This window comes from Falco rusticolus, chromosome 6 (assembly GCF_015220075.1).
Source record: "Falco rusticolus isolate bFalRus1 chromosome 6, bFalRus1.pri, whole genome shotgun sequence".
Classification (NCBI taxonomy): Eukaryota; Metazoa; Chordata; class Aves; order Falconiformes; family Falconidae; genus Falco; species Falco rusticolus.
This window is the reverse complement of record NC_051192.1, coordinates 19,228,592-19,245,472: the sequence shown is the minus strand read 5'-3', so window position 1 is coordinate 19,245,472 and position 16,881 is coordinate 19,228,592. Positions and strand designations below refer to the sequence as shown.

The window sequence follows — 16,881 nt, the reverse complement described above, 5'->3', positions numbered from 1 at the left end:
TCAGCTACCCAGTACTGCTACAACCGTCCTACAGCAACGGACCAAACTGCCACAAAGCCACCAGAGACGCACATGGCTCACGTGCAACTCCTGGGGTGGAAGGATGTGTCTGAAGTGGCACGGGAAAGTTACAACCTATTACCTCGCCAGCTTGCCTTCCTGAAGGCAAAAATACACTTTAGCAGCGTTCAGACTGTGGGGAACACGAGCGCCGCGGCACCTTCCTCCCATCCTCCTCCGTGGTGGTGGTACCTGAGATTCACTCCCCTGTGAGATGCAGCACCGCCTCCCCGGCGTCTTTTTTGCCATAAGCAACTTCCTAACACAAGGATCTATTCATCCTCCCTCCCAAACTACGCTATTTCATTTCTCAACCCCCTGAACTTTCAGTCTGAGGACCAGCAGCAAAGACATCGCACGCAGACAGCGTGCTCGGAGAACGCCTGTGTGAAAAGCCAGCGGGCAGCGCACGAGTATTTGACATTACTATCAGGAGCAACGACACAACGCACCCATGCAGTACCAGTGCGAAACTTATCGTCTTCCAGCTGAATGAGCAGCCCTTGTTAAGCTCAAGACCTAGGCGTATCGTGGGGTTCGATGATGATGTGTAGCACTACCCGGCTCCGCCATGGTGGAGGAGGTTTCATACGCGGGCGGGAGAGAGATACTGCACCTTTCGAACAGTGTCATACACATAAGACAAAGACAGGCATCTGGATGTTAACAAAAATAAGTAACAAAGAAATATGATTAAACAAAATCTCTTCTCACATCATCCTATACTACATCCTCCTTCTGCTTAGCAGAAAATTGTACGTACACAAAAATACAAATACACAATTTTGTAGAACAGTCTGATTTTAATATATTTATATATATTTATATTTATATGAGTGGCAGGTTAGTCATTATATAGAGCTTTTTGCACTTTTGGCTCATATGCAACAAGGCTTTATAAATTCAGCTTTAGCTTTCATTCAGGTTTTATAGCTTCTTGAACATTTGTTTTCACATTTAAAGCAGCATCCAATTTGCAAGAGGAGTTGGTGGTGGCTACAGCAAGGATCAGGTCAAGAGGTTATTTGGGGGCGGGGGGAGGAGAATATACATTCCAGTGTGTGTGTGTGTGTGTGCGCGCGCACTAGTGCTTATGTAAAAAAGAACAAGACTGTGACCATACGACTCTAGGATACCATGTTTACCTCTTGAGGTAGGCGGAACACCTACAGCAGATGAGACACAGGTGCCGTTTTCGTCGGGGCACATGGCGGGAGAAACAAATACGCAAGTGGAAGATGCTGACAGAGGAACGCACAGACATGTAAGAACCCGCCGGCGAGTCTGGTGACCAGCAGGGACAGGACACAGCTCATCTTGTTTTAGTGATGCATTTGGTAGACACGCGAAGTAACTGTAGGCAACTGCCAGCCACCCAGCACACACAACTACCACGACAGCCACGCTCGCTCGCCCTTACCGGAGATGCAAGGTTGATTCCATGCTCCCCGCCCCCAAGCCAACGTGACAGCGGAACAAAATTAAGACGCACAAAATTTGGAAATGAAAGACGCAACTCCCCGGCGCTCAGCTAGGGTTTTTGTTTGGGGGAGGGTTCCTTCTTTTTTTGTTTGGGGGGGTCCTTCGTTTTTTGTGTGCCTCCGATACTGTTCCACTGTCTTCTCACGTTTAGGTTCGCAACACTCACTACTACGTTAATCTTTTTTCAATTACAACCACTGTTATTGACAATCACTTGGTTAAGGAAAAAAATAAAAATAAATCACTGTTAAAAAAGGCATCTCTAGAGCAGGGTGACAGTGCAACGCCGAACGGTCTGTGTCTATTATAGGCTCCACAAATATTTATTTTCATTAGTACCCCAGCAATAGGTTCCCATCTGATCATTGCTTGTATCAACACCCATCAACTTCCTACAAGCTAATTTTCTGTTTTCTGCAAAAGAGATGTCCTTATAGCTTTTCTCGCCAATAGTAATTTCCTAGGCTTTCCCAACTCATATGTTATTAAGCTGTCAGAATGAAAACAACATTTTATTACTAATGAAAAATAAAACATCTACATATGGATTGCTTTCATTTTCTGAATCCTTAAGTGGTACTAATACACCTTAATAGTGTTTTGTTACAGCCTTTCACTGTGGTCAGAAGAAATTCTCCTTTAATGCAATTTTTTAAACTAGCATTGATAACTTTTTTTCTTTTTTTTTTTTAACCCACATAAAATTCTCATGTATCTTTACAAATTGATACCCACCTGCCAACAGTTACAACTATTTTGCCAGAATGTTTAGCAGGTGCCACTATTATAAGCCTAGAAATAATGAAGAATATAGGAAGAAACTGCCTCTCTGATTCCAAAAAGGGGCGAGGACATCAGCATATCAGCTTTTTCTAGCCACAGCCTCAGGCGTGTGGTTGTCCAGAGGCGCATGCTTAACGCCGAAGGTATTTGCACCTGCAATCCAAGAGGCAGTTTCCTACTGAATTCTATCCAAGCCTCCCCCCTCTTCACCGTCCACCCCAAATCGGAGATGGCTAAGGTTTGGCCGAGAGATGAGGCTCGTTAGGAAGATCTCCACCGACAGGTTGAAAACCGCGGGAGGCAGCATGAGGAAGGAGCGGAGGTTTCTTTCCAGCCGGATTCGGCCAGGCTCCGGACTCCCACTGCTCGCCTGGAGTCACACGTGCGGAGGGACCGCAGGGAGGGAGGGCGCTTTCCTTAGGAGGGAAATGAGGTCTAATCCTGTTCCTCCAGCTCACTCTGGAGTCCTGTTACTCACTTAGGCACTTTTAAAATTGACACCAAGAAAAAAAAAATTTAAAAAGTACTGCACATATTTCACACTTCCCAGGCTTTCATCAGCCTTGGGAAGATCATAAAGACCAAGAGGGAGACAGCCAAGGCGATCTGTCAAGAAAATAGTGCTCCCCATGGACACAACTGACTTTTATTTGTCACCCTTTGATAGAACTGCTATTGAACTAAATCTAGTTTAAATTTGTTATTCCTGTATGATCTTTAAGGTAAAAGCCTGTCTTACGGTGCTTCTGCGGCACGATGATATCGCTTCATCATATCGGATCTGACATTTGACTTCCAGAGGCACACGGTCCTCTCCCAGCTGGAGCCAGCAGCGCCGAGCGTTCGCGCTGGCGTGGGAAGGGCTGCCTGTAACCCCCAAGAACGACTCCGGACACAAGTTAAGGAAAATTGGCTGTTGATGAGATTCAGAGAGACACGACTAACAGTACGGCCGGAGCCAAAAGCAAGGCAAAAGGATTTTTTTTGCTTTTGAGTTTGTATCGCAATGGGTGATGAAACAGAAAATCTGTCCCTCTCCAAAGAACAAACAGGGCTTTGACCCCACAGCAACTTGAAACAAGTCACAGGCTTCAGTTCAGCACAAGCCTCAAGATGACATCTACATTTACACAGAAGCCAAAAAAAAAAACCCACAAAACCAAAAAACCCAAAAAAACCCAAAAGGAGAAAATTCAGTTCAGTGGATAATACTAGAAGATGGGAAGCTCAAAATCCAAACTCTATTTTTATTATACCTTTTCGTTTGGAAAAGTAATTTCGAGTTTTTCCAATCATCTTCAAATCTAAAAAATAATGTAAAAATAGTAATAAAAAGCTACTCTGGCTACAAAAAGTGATCCCACGCCCTGGGTGAATGAAGAGACAAGGGGTACCAGCACACAGCCTCCTTTGGAAAAGCTACGCAAATCCATGCACCCTGTCCCAGACCCTCCCATTAAGAAAACAGGCAACAGAATGCCAACCACAAAAACATGTACCAATTAAGACAGCTTCCAACTCTAAGTGCAAGCAAGACAAAATTACAAGAAAGGAAAAAAAAATGCTACTACCTTGTTCCTTTCTGTTAACCATGGTCCACCACCTTGAACAGCCTTATTTCGTGCAGAAGGTTACAAGTAAAGAACCCGCTGCAAATTGACCAAGTTTATGAGTTGGTGGTTGTTTTTTTTTAAATGGTCAGAGTTGAATTTTTTTTTTTTAATATTTATACTACATGGTGGACAATATATGTTTGGATTTCAAGAAAGCAATCGATACAGCACCATCTAATAGGCAAAAGGAAAGGTGAGCGCATCTTGACTTGGACTAAAGTAGCACTAAGGGAATTAAAAAATACCTAACCACAAATACACTGTTTGAAGATGTGAAGGTAATAAAGTGCCTGTACAGGAAAAAGAGAAGAATGAGAAACACCAGAAAGCAGAGAGGAACAAAATTAAAATGGCACAAGCCACCAAAGACTGCGCAAGGGGAAAAAGGGCACGGAGAGTAACAAGTAAATCCTAACAGGAGTGGGAGAGGCAGCAACCGACAAACAGCACAAACTAAACAGAACAGATAAACCTGAGCACTGAAATTGTGTGCAAGAAACGCCAAACCAGCCTGTTTTGAAGCGCTGCCATATCTGTGCCATATCTTTAGTTTTGCAAACAATTTGCTAGAACATTGCTGAGTATCTGCTGAAGTGCACAGCTCAGTACCAGTCTTCCCAGTAAAAAAAAACCCAAACAAAACCAACAGTAATAAAAGTCCCAGTAGTAATGAAAGAAGATTATACTTAGAAGTTACTCTTTCCCTGATTTTCTAATCTAAGTGTCAAAATGGAAAGGAGGGAAGGGAGGAGGGCTGCTAACTAACTGCGCTGGCGAAACCTGCTAGCTTTTGGCTAGCAGCAAGCTCGGGAGATTTCCTAAGACTGAACCAAACTGCAGCTTCAGCACTAGACTGGACTGCTTTGCCTTAGGATGGAACCCATATATCTCCCTTCTTTAGAGACCGTAATAACAACAGGTTCAGGTCAGAGCACTTCAGTATGAGAAAACCACTGGTAAACTGGGATAACCAGGGCGGGAAGGAGCTTGCATGGAAGATGAAAGGAATTACCTCTATGAGAAGAACTGAAGTTTGGGGAAATAACGTGTGACAAATTTGATACCAAGAATAATCAACTTCAGAGGAAAGTGAATGGCTCCAAGTGGCTGGAGGATGTATAGCTCAGAACACTCGCCTGGAATCCCTTCAAGGAAATAAGAGGCTCAGCGTAGGAAGAGAAGACATCAGTTTAGCAAGAGGACTTCTGCTGGCTGTGATGTTTTTTGAAGCACTCTGGCAACTGATGAAAGTTTTTGTAAAAAACAGCGGCTTGAGGCACTGCAGCTAGAGGAAATGGTCGTGACTGATCAAATTTTAGTCATGTTGAATGTTCCTGGGTAACAGTAAAAATCACTGCAAGGTACATTTAACAGCTGGAACTCATGTACCTGAATGTCTAACGTAATAAAGAGCAACAAAGAATTTAGGATTAGAAATTCAGACTGACCTAGGCTTTTGGTCCGGGGGGGTGTGTGTGTGTGTGTTGTGTTTATGTTTATGTAAGAAGCAAAAAATAACAGTTGGACAGAATAATGCTGTTCCAGAGCCACCTTAGCACTGACTGGTATGAAAGTATGCATCGCTGTGTCAGTGGAATGGAATCGGTAAGATACGGGAGCAAACCTAAGTAATACGGCAGCATACAGAAACCACCTGTTATCAAAACTACATTTGTTGGATTCCCGTTATGGCAGAAGTACAAAGTGTAAAAAGATATTTACTATACATAACAGGAACGTCACGTGGTTTAGAGACATAAGGCACAATATGTTCTCTGATGGAAAGTCACACTTTTTAAAGAAGTTCTTACTGCAGAGAACCCCTCTAGTACTCAAATCTCTATAAATTATTAAATACTATGAACAGGTTATAAAGGTAAGAGTAAAAGACAAGTCTACCTCTTTGGAATCATAGTTTTACAATTAAGGCCAGAAGGGACCAGTCTATCACCTATAAGGAGACCCCAAACATTAGATGGCCTCCCACAATCCTGATGTAAACTCCCTGTTCTACCTACTTCATCCAATGGGATGAATGAACCATCCTCCCCTTCAAAACGCAAAAAAAATTTAAAATATTTAAATCCCCTAATCGGACGTGTCTGCCTTTTCCACATAACTCTTTATGAATTTTACCATTTGTATCTAATGGACTTATAAACATAAGTGGAATAAATTCTGGGTTTTCACAACACATGTACAGATACCTTCTTAATGTCTATGGATACTTCACTGACTCTTTACTCCTAATCAGAAGCCTAATTTTTAAGCCAACTTCAGTGAACTCAATTATTGGCAATGCAACTTCAGGACTGTTCTGTTCTTGCTCTGCTACAAATCCCAGTATTAACAAGTGAGTAGTGTTGAAATCTAGGGGCTGATTCTCAACTGATGTTAACTCTGGTAAGCTCTGCAAATGAGTGGATCTGTTCCCTCATCTCATTAGTATTTATTTTCTCCAAACACGTGGAGAAAGAGGACTGTGCCTTAGAAAAGCTCGAAAGGATGAGCTGCAGAATAAATACTCTTAATGCCCAGTGAGTAGCTGTGTGCCAAGGGTTAAATGTTTAGCTAAACTGACAGGCAACTACCTCTGCAACAAACCGAACAAACGCATGCCTCAAATCCCAGTAACAGCTTCTAAACAAACTTTGCAATGCCATATGGTGTGCCATGAAGACACGCTGGCACAAGGAAACATACGGTGGAGATTTCAGACCATTTCATAAACTGCTTCAACTATATCTCATCAATAAAGCATCCAATGTGTGTACCCTTCTCGAGTAGTAGTTACACGTTTGTGCAATACACCCCCTTTCGCAGCAACACATCACATTTCTCCTTTGCCATTCTGAACCCAGTGTAGCTCCACCTAAACTCAGAATGCTCTACCCAACCTGCAGAAAGGGGACATGCTCCTGCTGCTACCTTCCACTCCAAAATTGTATCAAACCTTTTGAACAGAAGAAAAGCGTGAATGCATCACGGGAGAGTCTACGCTCTTATGTTCTTGAAAAGATCTGCTCACTTGCCACGATGCATAAATGAAATGGCTTGTACTGCGGTATAGGAAAGTCTGGTCAGTGAGTGGATATTCCGAGTTCCTGGCCCTGGTCAGCTCCTGAAGGATATTTTCACTACTGTCGCTACAGTCCTGTCAAATAGAGGTACCAGCAACTTTATCAGCAGGCAGACTTTAAAAAAAAAATAATTTAAAAAAATCCAAAGTCAAACGTGCTTGCAGGAATGGAATATATGCTTAATACTCTTAATGGAATATACTGGGTGAGAAGTATTAATTAATAATTTACTTTCATTATCTCTTTGCCCTCCTTGAGCAATTTGACAGATAAACTTTGTAAGTAAAATGTATTTTTTAAATCTCAAATGATGTAAAATGTATCTCAGAAGGCTAAAATCAACCTCTTAATTACAGAGGTGGGTTATTTAAGCTACATATGCCATCTTGCCATAACATGGAAGACTTTAATTAGTTAAAGGAGAAGGGGTGGGGAGAGGAGGATAGGAAGGTGAATTGAGGCCAGTGACAGCAGCAAGTTAACGTCTAAAAGTGTATGTCCTAGAAAAAAAGGTGCTACCATTGCTACTGTGAGTGCAGTACCACCAGTGGTAACCGTGCTGGAAGAACTGAAGTACCCACGACCCACAGGTCTGTTCTGAACCACAGTGACACTGGATGACATCTAGACAAGTATTTCAGTACAAAGAAGCTAAAAAGTAACTCGAGGATTAAGTAAGAGCCTAAGGAAGTTCCTAACTTCTTCTGCAAAGCTGCCGGTGTTAAGAACCTGCTAATTTTTCTAAATTTCACAAAGAGTCTCTCTGCATACCAAAAAACTCCAGGAAGTTGTCTAATTGGTAACTACAACAGGAGAACAACAGTATGGAAAAATATGGTCAAGAAACTTCGGGGCAAAAAGGGAGCACAGGCTCTGCACTATGCAAGACTGGTCCACAGGCAACGTTTCTCACAGAAACACAGAATAAAAAGGCACGTAACACCCTATGACAGATGCTTTTTGAGAATCTAGCAAGATACCAGAGAAAGATTAGCATGTTATTGTAGGTCACCGCCAGATACCCTCTCCTGCCGTGAATGGCAAGCTATTCCATATATTAATGGTCCATATATTAATTCCATATATAATAATAGTCCAGCCAACTATCCAGCTGCCGGCTATTTTGAGATTTCCTAAGAAAAAGGTGCGTTAGACTGTATCACTACACCACGCTAACTGCAAGGGGAGACAGCAGACAGCTTGAGGACGCTACTGTTGTAAACTTGGCGACAACTGCTGCTAAGGCTTCCAAACTGAGACACCACGAAGGAGAACCTGGAGCGGCGCAGAAGAACCAGTGACATTCCCTGCTTCAGGAACCGGAGGGCAACAGTGCAGTCGGCACCCTCCGCCTTTGGGCAGGGTGAGTAATTCCACGGAGTCCTGGACCATGGCTAACCTTCCTCAAAAATACAACTCTGAAACAAACCAAGAGGAGCTACACCAAAACCCTGGGCAGTCTGTAATCGCGCTGTCACATCACCGCATGTCCTTTCTGTTTCTAAAACTCACCGAGAAGCAATACATGCATGAGTGGGGCGGGGGTGGGGTGGGGGTGGCATAAAAGAAAGAGAAGCAGCTTTGCATAGAAAACGGAACCCGGTTTCAATCCCTGCTGTTGTAAGTTACCATTAGGAGCAGGCCATTATTTAAGTTTACGAAGTAGCTGTGTTCCAAGTGTCACTAATAACACTGGTATTAAAGAGAATTAGGGGGCGGAAGATCTTCTGTTTTCAATCACAGAGAAGACAGAAATCCTTTTAATTATGACCATGCCAATCCACATCTTTCTAAAGCAGCTAATTACATGTCAGGAGGACACCCAGCCATTCAAAAAGAACTGCCACCACTTTTACTGCCATACTCTCATGCATTTATCCTACCCATCCCAATTACCCTGGCTGCAGTTAGAAAGGCTTTAGCCAAAGCGTGCTGGATGTTTTGATCAGCAGAATACACCCGCATCCATTTAACAGCGGAGAGAAGAGAGCGAATAAATGGCAGAGAGCGCCTTCTGCCAAGCCATCTGAGCGAGAGATGCACTGTACATACAGAAACATCAAAGGCCCATCACGCAGTTCACTCCAGTTCAGTGGATTTAGTTCACTTGTGCTTAAGCTGTTGGCCAGAGCACTCCACAGCTTACTGGAAGGAATGGGGAAGAGCACAACATTGCAGCGGTCAAACCAGTTAGTCGTCTTGATCAGCCCGATTAAGAGGGGCATTTGAAATACGTTTTGCGAATTTTAACCCCACACCCAACACGGCAAATCCCTTCCTATCTCCGAGACATAAGCTGTCAATATTATCACCTGGATACTACACTGATAAGCCACTGCAGGCATCACAGAGCACATCATGGTATCTTGAAAGAGGAAAATGTATTTGTTTACTTCTTCCAGCAAGCTTAAACTCAAGTATGATATGAATTTTCATAAAGAGGGCGCGACAAAAGAACCTTAAGAAAAGCAGAGCGCTGTTTGTATTGATTATTGTAATTGTGCCGATATCATCTTAGCTAGCACATTGCCTATGTTCAATGGGCACCGACGTGAAGCCAGGCACGAACAAACAGTTCTGGGCTATTTTTAAGTCACAAAACCTAAGGCCAAGGTTAATGATGAACAACTCTCTAGATGATTGCGTTTTCCTCCCCACATCTCTGTTACACTGCTGCCACTGAAATGACTTCCATCCGTAGTCGTTGGACAAAACCCAACATCCAAATGGCGTCACCTTACTGATAGTCCTCAAAACGACCAAGTTCGCTTTTCCAGTTCGAACACATTTCTCACAAAAGAGAAGAATCATTTTCTGTGTATTTTATATTCAAATCTATAGCTGCCATCTCTAGACTGCCTTTCTTTCATTAATGTGCAACATCTTTAGTCGGAGGGTTTAAACCCCGTAAATTAGACAACAGTAACAGACGCTGAAACGGAGGTTTAGGGCTATACATCTCAACTTGCCAAATGCCTGTTGGCCAATAACTGATTCAATATCCTGAGTAAACACCCCAGCTGCAAAAAAGCCCAAGGGGGAATGCTTGATTCTGAAATGTCTCTGCAACTCTTCTTGGGAACCGCAAGGTACTTTTTGGTCAGGCCCCCAGCCTGCCCTTCCAAGAAATCACAGTGAAAATGCCCGACTCCGCAACATTCCATTAAATTAGCTGGGATCACGACACAACCCTGACTACTGCTACTAACACACACACAAAATCCTCAGCTGTCTAATGAACACGTTAGGTCACTGACACGTAACACAGTCTTCAAGACCAATCCTGCCAACAAAGATTCCTGCCAAATGATAAAAGCTACACCAAACTCAAGATTATTGCCTACAAGCTTAAGACTTTGATCAAAATAATATTATCAAGTTAAGTAACTTCAAAGAGTGCAAGAGCTACTTGGGTGGGAAGCCTTGTCTAAAATAAGAGCAAAGTTTATTTTGACAAAAAATCCCTAGAATTTGCTGGTAATTATCCAACGAACTGGAAAGAAGCTGATGAATGCTGGGGAACAAGGGCTGTACAACGATGTAGCTGGGGTCGGAGGAGCAACACAAACCATCTGCCAAGATAATTATTAACTAAAATGAACAGAATTCCAGGGGTAAAGGAAGGGGGGGGGGAAATCTTTTCCTACTAAACATTCACAGCTCTCAGTACTATGGGCAACATCTCACAGAATCTTAGTAATGGGCAGAGCGAGGTGTGAATCCAGCTTTGCATTCCAGTTAAGATTACACACAGGGAAACAACATCCTGCATCAAGTGCTTTAGGGGCAGCGATGTTGAGTTTTGGTAACTCTTACACCAACTTTGCTGGTATTATCTACATGAAAAGTAACACCTGTTCCCTTATGAAACCCTGTGACAACTACCACATGTCTTGGTGACTCAACTACTCCAGGGGATGCCCAGCACAATGCTTTCACTACTTTGCAAGCAGCATCTCACTGTGAAGAGAAATTTTTATACCGCACAGGGGAACTCAAAATCTTGCTGAGCTCATCTCCATGTTCTTATGCTCCTTCAAGGCAGAAATCAACACTTGGGAGTCTAAGTGACCCCACACCAGTCTGTATCAGCCAACACCATCGCAATTCCTCTTCAAAGTAACATCCAAACCAGACCTCGAGTTTGCCCAGCGAAGTATGTTTTTTTTTCTAGCAGTGGGCAACAGGAAACATTTAAGGAAAGAAAAGGAGGCTCCAAGTGAGTATAATGTGATTCTTCCCAGTCATACCCCTTCAGCTTCTGATCATCACCGATTAATGATGTACTGAACCAAAAATTTCTACCTTATAACTACGGTTTTTCCTGTTCACACGTTCAGCTATGTGAAAGTTTTCACCTGCACTCACAGCAGCAAGACAACTATAAACCCTCACACACAAAGGCAAAAACCGATCTACAGCACAAACATTACGAAAACATGGAAAAGTTAACCAGTCTGATGTTAGGCAATGAGCTAAACAGAATAATTCAAATATCCCTGAAGAATTGTGTAAACAGAGCAAATAATTAATGAAATTTATTACTTATGGCTTGATTGGAGCCTGGAGCCAGACCCTGCAAATAAAGCTCCCCTCTATTAGCAGAACAGGAAAGGTAACTTTTTATGAAGAGCAGAACAGAAAAAAAAAAACCAAAACCCAAACAAAAAACCAGCAACAGATTAAAGAGAATTTCTTTAAACAAGTCAACAGGAAGATCAGAACTAGGAAACACTTTGACCTGAGCAGGTTTGTATAGTCCTAGAATGATTTAGGTCAGAAAGGGCCTCAGAAGGCCTCTAACCCAACCTTGTTGAGTCGAGTTTTGAATATCCCCAAGGATGGGATTTCCACTGCCTCGCTGGGTCACTGCTCTATCACTCGGAGTAAGAAAATACTTCTCTCTATATTCATCTGGGATTTTCCTTAATGCAACTTTAGCCCACTGCCCCTCACCTTTTTGCTATGGACCTCTGAGAAGAACCTGGCTCAGTCTCCTCTAACCACCCCCCCCCTCCCCAAGGCAGCTGAAGAACATAATACAGGGTGCCCCGCAAGCCAGCCTGAGCAAACCCAGCTCTCGCAATCTCCCACCACATGACATGTGCTCCAGCCCTCTCATCTCAGCAGCCCTATGATGGACTCATCCCTGCCCTGCCCGGCACTCAGTACTCCAGACACAGTCCCACAAGTGATAAATGGAGGGGACCGACCACTTCCCTTGACCTCCTGAAGGTTCTTCTTAATGGGATTCCTTAATTACTGCAAGGGTGCCCTGCTGACTCACAACCAACTTGGTCACATCCAACAGACGAGTAATGGGATTACACTATTAATGCATATGGTTATTATAGAGCATTTAGAACATGTCTTTGTGATGCCAGGGCATCAACATCTAGAACATGTCTGATCACCGCTATGTTGACTTATTTTTATCAACTCAATGCTTTTGCAAACGTCTGGGACCTCATACTTCAGGGAAAAGGTGGGGGAATTAAAACAAACAAACAAACAAACAAACAAAAACCCCCCAAAACATCCCCAAAAAAGAAGTGGAGGTAGAAACTGTTGTTTTAAGAAGACTGTAAGAGACAACAACTCAAGTATAAGGACTTTATGAGCGACACAGTAACAGCCAGAACTCACTCTACAATAAAAGCAATCTGTGCTCACCGCAGAAAAGGAGCATCTTAAATAATTTCTTTTCTATTCACAGAAAAAGGTAGATCCAGTCTAACACCAGATCGACTTCAAGGGAACCCACATGAGAACAAATTGCAGTAATTCCAATTGGCTACAACAAATTGCAACTGAATTGCAATGCTACAAGAATGAGGCTTAATTTTCAAGAAAATCCAGAGACAGAAAGACAAAGACGACTACCGTATTGTGGAAAACCCCCTAGAACAAAGGCTAAATTCCAGAACGCGCTCTCTGATTCTTTCACTTACTGCAGATTATGTATGCTTCTCCCGACAACCATCACATCAGCATCTGTCCCATTTTAGCCAATTTGTGCCAAACCAAAGAGTTACTAGCCAACTGCAAATTGTTAATTTTGACCTTTCAGAATAAAGGAAGCAGCCATGAGCACCAAGTCTTACTTTTGCCTCGTACCTCTCAATGGTCAAAGAAAAGCCAAAATAGACAGCGGCAACCCAAACTCTGACACCACGGAACCGGAACCAAGTGTCTGATTCCCCAGTAAAGTAATTAGTTTTTTTTTCTCTAGTGAGAAGATGATGTGGGAAAACAGAAAACTGGCATTTACCAGGAAGCTACAGACAAGGAGGATCTGCCAACCTCCAGTCGATCAGAAGGGGTCTAACAGTTTAACCTTCAGAGAGAATACCATGATGAGACCAGCAGCTACCTGGCAGTGACAAATAGAATTAAGACCAGATTATTCTACATTAGATGTTACAGACATACAATTTTAGGGGTGTTACTTCGATCCTGCACCACGTGAACTGCAATCAGGATACAGAAGTTCCAGCACTATTTTTATTTTTCTCTATTGCTTTAAAAGGTAATGCTCAAAACAGTGACTTTTTTTTTTAAGATGGCATAGCAAGCAATATTTCTTTTCAAATTGCAGCTGTCCAACAGTTTGAGTCTGTTCTTTTTAAAATGAAAGAGCCAGAACAAATGGTGGTGGCAAGCCCAATGTAAAGAGGTCATCGATTATTAAAATCTCCTTACTATAAATCGTGGATGTTGCTTGTCAGCTTGGGGTGTGACTGTGGAATGAATAAGTAGGTAAAGTTCCACTAAGGCTACAGTTTGCTCGATCATTCTCCTATGCAAAAACTGAAATAAAAGCTCTACCCATCCTTTCACTCCATAGTACCAAAACATTCATACGCACATTAAGAAAAAAGCTGCAATGGTGCAATGGTCACTGATCCAATTCCTTTCTTTCCTGAGTTTGCCCTGATGCTACTTATGAATTTGCCTACTCAAGAAATGCAATAAAACAGAAAAAAAAAGACGGCTTCATTCTGCTCCAGTGATCTATATCTAAGGAAAGCACATAAATTTTCCAATGAAATCCATAAGTGAAAGACGAGGCCAAGCCCTACCTATATATCTTCAAAGTTACAGAGACAAAGAGATACCAGCTCTGTGCCCTCTGAAAGCACAAAATCTCCCCCACACTTACCTAAGCAACTTTCACAAGATTAACAGATGGAAACACCATCTAGTTAGCCTGTGCCTTGAAGGGTTCAGGCTGGCTAAAAGAGGAGCCACATTTTAGGAGTTCACAATGCTACCCGGTAGGTTAAGCGTGAGGAAGGGATGAGAACAAGAGAAGAAATCACAACTTCCCTTCACTTCCTCCACCTTAAAAGCGGAGGGCAGAAAAGGGAAACCCATCCTTCAGACTAAGCCATTTTCCTCTTTTTAAGCTATTCCCACATCAACTGGCAAAATAAAAATGGAATGTTGAGGAAACGCTATGCAGATTTTTATATATCCGTATACAAAAATTTACATAGGTTTTTAATTTTTGTTTTTAATGTAACACAGTCTTGCCTGTCTTTAACACTTCCCGTGCTGTTTCCATCAAAATGTTTCCTCTTACTGGCAGCAACATATCGTTTTATCAAGATGCCAGGAGATCATTTCCGCACGATACTAGCAGATGTAATTTTCTTAGATGCACACACAGTTCATCATTTAGATACTAGATGACAAGGTGATCGCAGGGTGACTCTGCAATGCAAGTTTGCTGTTTGGTATTTTGAATTCTCAAATGATAAAAAAAAGACTTATCAAATATAAATATCTTTAAGAAAAAAGTAACAAAAGTGCTACATATGATCAAGGAAAACAATTCCATTAGTTTCTGCTACTTAAAGTAGGTTTGCTTTACAAATATTACCACATCCATTATCAGTATGGCTTCCAATTATTAATTAAATTGCTCGTAGCAGTATAGCTTTCTCACATCTTAACAAGGACAGAGTAAAGAGAACACAAAATATTCACACCCCATTTCTCAGGTAAGAGATCCTCCTGCCTTTCAACAAACAAAAAAAGTTTAGGAGACTATGCTATGATGGTTATCTAGCAAAGGTCAGATGCAAAAGTTCTCCAATAACCTTTTAGGCTAGTTGGGACACAGGCATTAGTTACACAGATGTGTAAAAATCCACTCACCCATTTTATGACCTTAATAACCTTCCTGGAAATCATTGCTTTTGAAAGTGGCAAAGTGGGGAGGGGAGTTGTGTGGGGACAGAGAAGGCGAGAGGAAGAATAAAAGGTGGTATTGTTAATGACAGATCAATCGAGTCTAGACCTCTTCTGAGCAGGCACTGCTAGCCATGCCAAATAACGAATAGTGGTTTTGAGAAGTGGACTGTTGTCCATTAGACATTCAGCTCATTTTTCATATGATCCAGGGCTTGGCTTCAATCATGGTCCCAGAGGCAGAAGGCAGTACTTATCCACTAAGCCACGCAGCTCGTGAGAGTAGAGGATGTCTGTGTTGAATATATGAACATCAACCGAAATATGTGACTGTGTTTCCAATGGACATTCTCAGCACAGCACCCAAAGGTAGATCAAGTCACTGTATGACCAGTGAGGCACGGCTTATTGCAGCTGGAAATCATTTATTCCCATGCTGAAGTGGGGTTTCTAGTGTTCTTTTTACTCTCTGTTGATACTCCCGATCTGGTGTCCATCGACCCTGTGCCACTACCTCAGCTTGCATCCTTTCAGTCTCAGAGAAGGAAAAGCGTACAGACTATTTTTTTTTTTTTTAACACAATCTCTAAGGGTATCCCAAGATTTTAAGTGTAGCCTAAGACTTGTAATTGAGGGCTGTCTAAAATACCTGGAAGCACTTTGAATGCTAAGACAGAGCAGCAAGATTTTTCTAGCCACTGGGGCTGGGAGAGGGAGGTTGGTTGGTTGATTGATTATTTATTGGGAATTAATACTGAGAGAGTATATGCAAAGGCTGAGGGCACCATGCCATCTTCACAGAACAAGACCCTAACAGCTAACTGACGTACAAGAAACTGCAAAGTTATACTGTAAGAACACATATTAAGGACTGAGGAAAGTCTGCTAAGGTGCTACGTCTAAAACTAAGTTACTTCTTGCTTTGACCCTCCCCTTTCTTTGTATCAGTCGTCGTCTAGAGCCTCTGTCTTGATCTCGTTGGCTCCTTGCCGGGCCAATGCCAAGATGGTGTGGTTTACCGCTGCCATTTCCACGGCTAATGAAATGGGGTCTTGATGGTCACTATGGCTAGTGCTGTCATCCTGCGCATGTGGAAAGGAGAAGAGAGATGCATTGTTACTCCATAAGCAGAAAACCAGCAGATAAAACTAGTGTGTAAAGTAATGGGACTAGGGGCAGTGAACCGCACATTCATTACAAGGGTACAAAGCCAAAGGAATTTACAGACTTGATTTAGGACTGATTTCCCTCACTGTGCAGACAAAGGTAAGCAAGGCAAGGAGCGGTGGACCCAATTTTTGAGAGAAAAAAATTGAGGGGGGTTGCGGTATTTAAGGAAAATGCTAAAATACAAATATCAAATTGATATACAAGGTACGTCATGAAATCAACCTAATACAGGAATCATTACACACTGCACAAATTCATGCTACGCTTACATTTTGAATACACAGTTCTGGTCATCCCATTTCAAGAGGACACAACAGAACTAGGAAAGGTAGAGAGAACGACAGCCCAGGAGAAGAGCAGCATGGGGTGGCTTCCTTACAAGGGGTGGCTAAACAGGCTCAGGTTCTTCAGTTTGGAAAAGAAATGGCTGATGGTTGATATGGTAAATGTTTATTACAAATAATTAGTAAAGAGGGAACAACTGTTTGTGGCTTCTC

General features: G+C 42.4%; 1 protein-coding gene across 19 annotated transcripts in view; it reads right to left on the bottom strand.

The window, feature by feature from the left end:
• Window positions 1–2,221: 2,221 nt before the first annotated feature.
• The window catches only part of HMBOX1 (homeobox containing 1), a 123,194-nt gene continuing 108,534 nt past the window's right edge, over window positions 2,222–16,881 (bottom strand). For 18 of the 19 annotated variants that reach the window (XM_037390821.1, XM_037390826.1, XM_037390820.1 and 15 more), the window contains one exon: window positions 2,222–16,296. In XM_037390821.1, the coding sequence (XP_037246718.1) occupies window positions 16,159–16,296 (138 nt within the window). In that variant the 3' untranslated portion in view covers window positions 2,222–16,158. The remainder of the gene's footprint in view (window positions 16,297–16,881) is intronic. The other variant, XM_037390827.1, reaches the window with a different exon arrangement.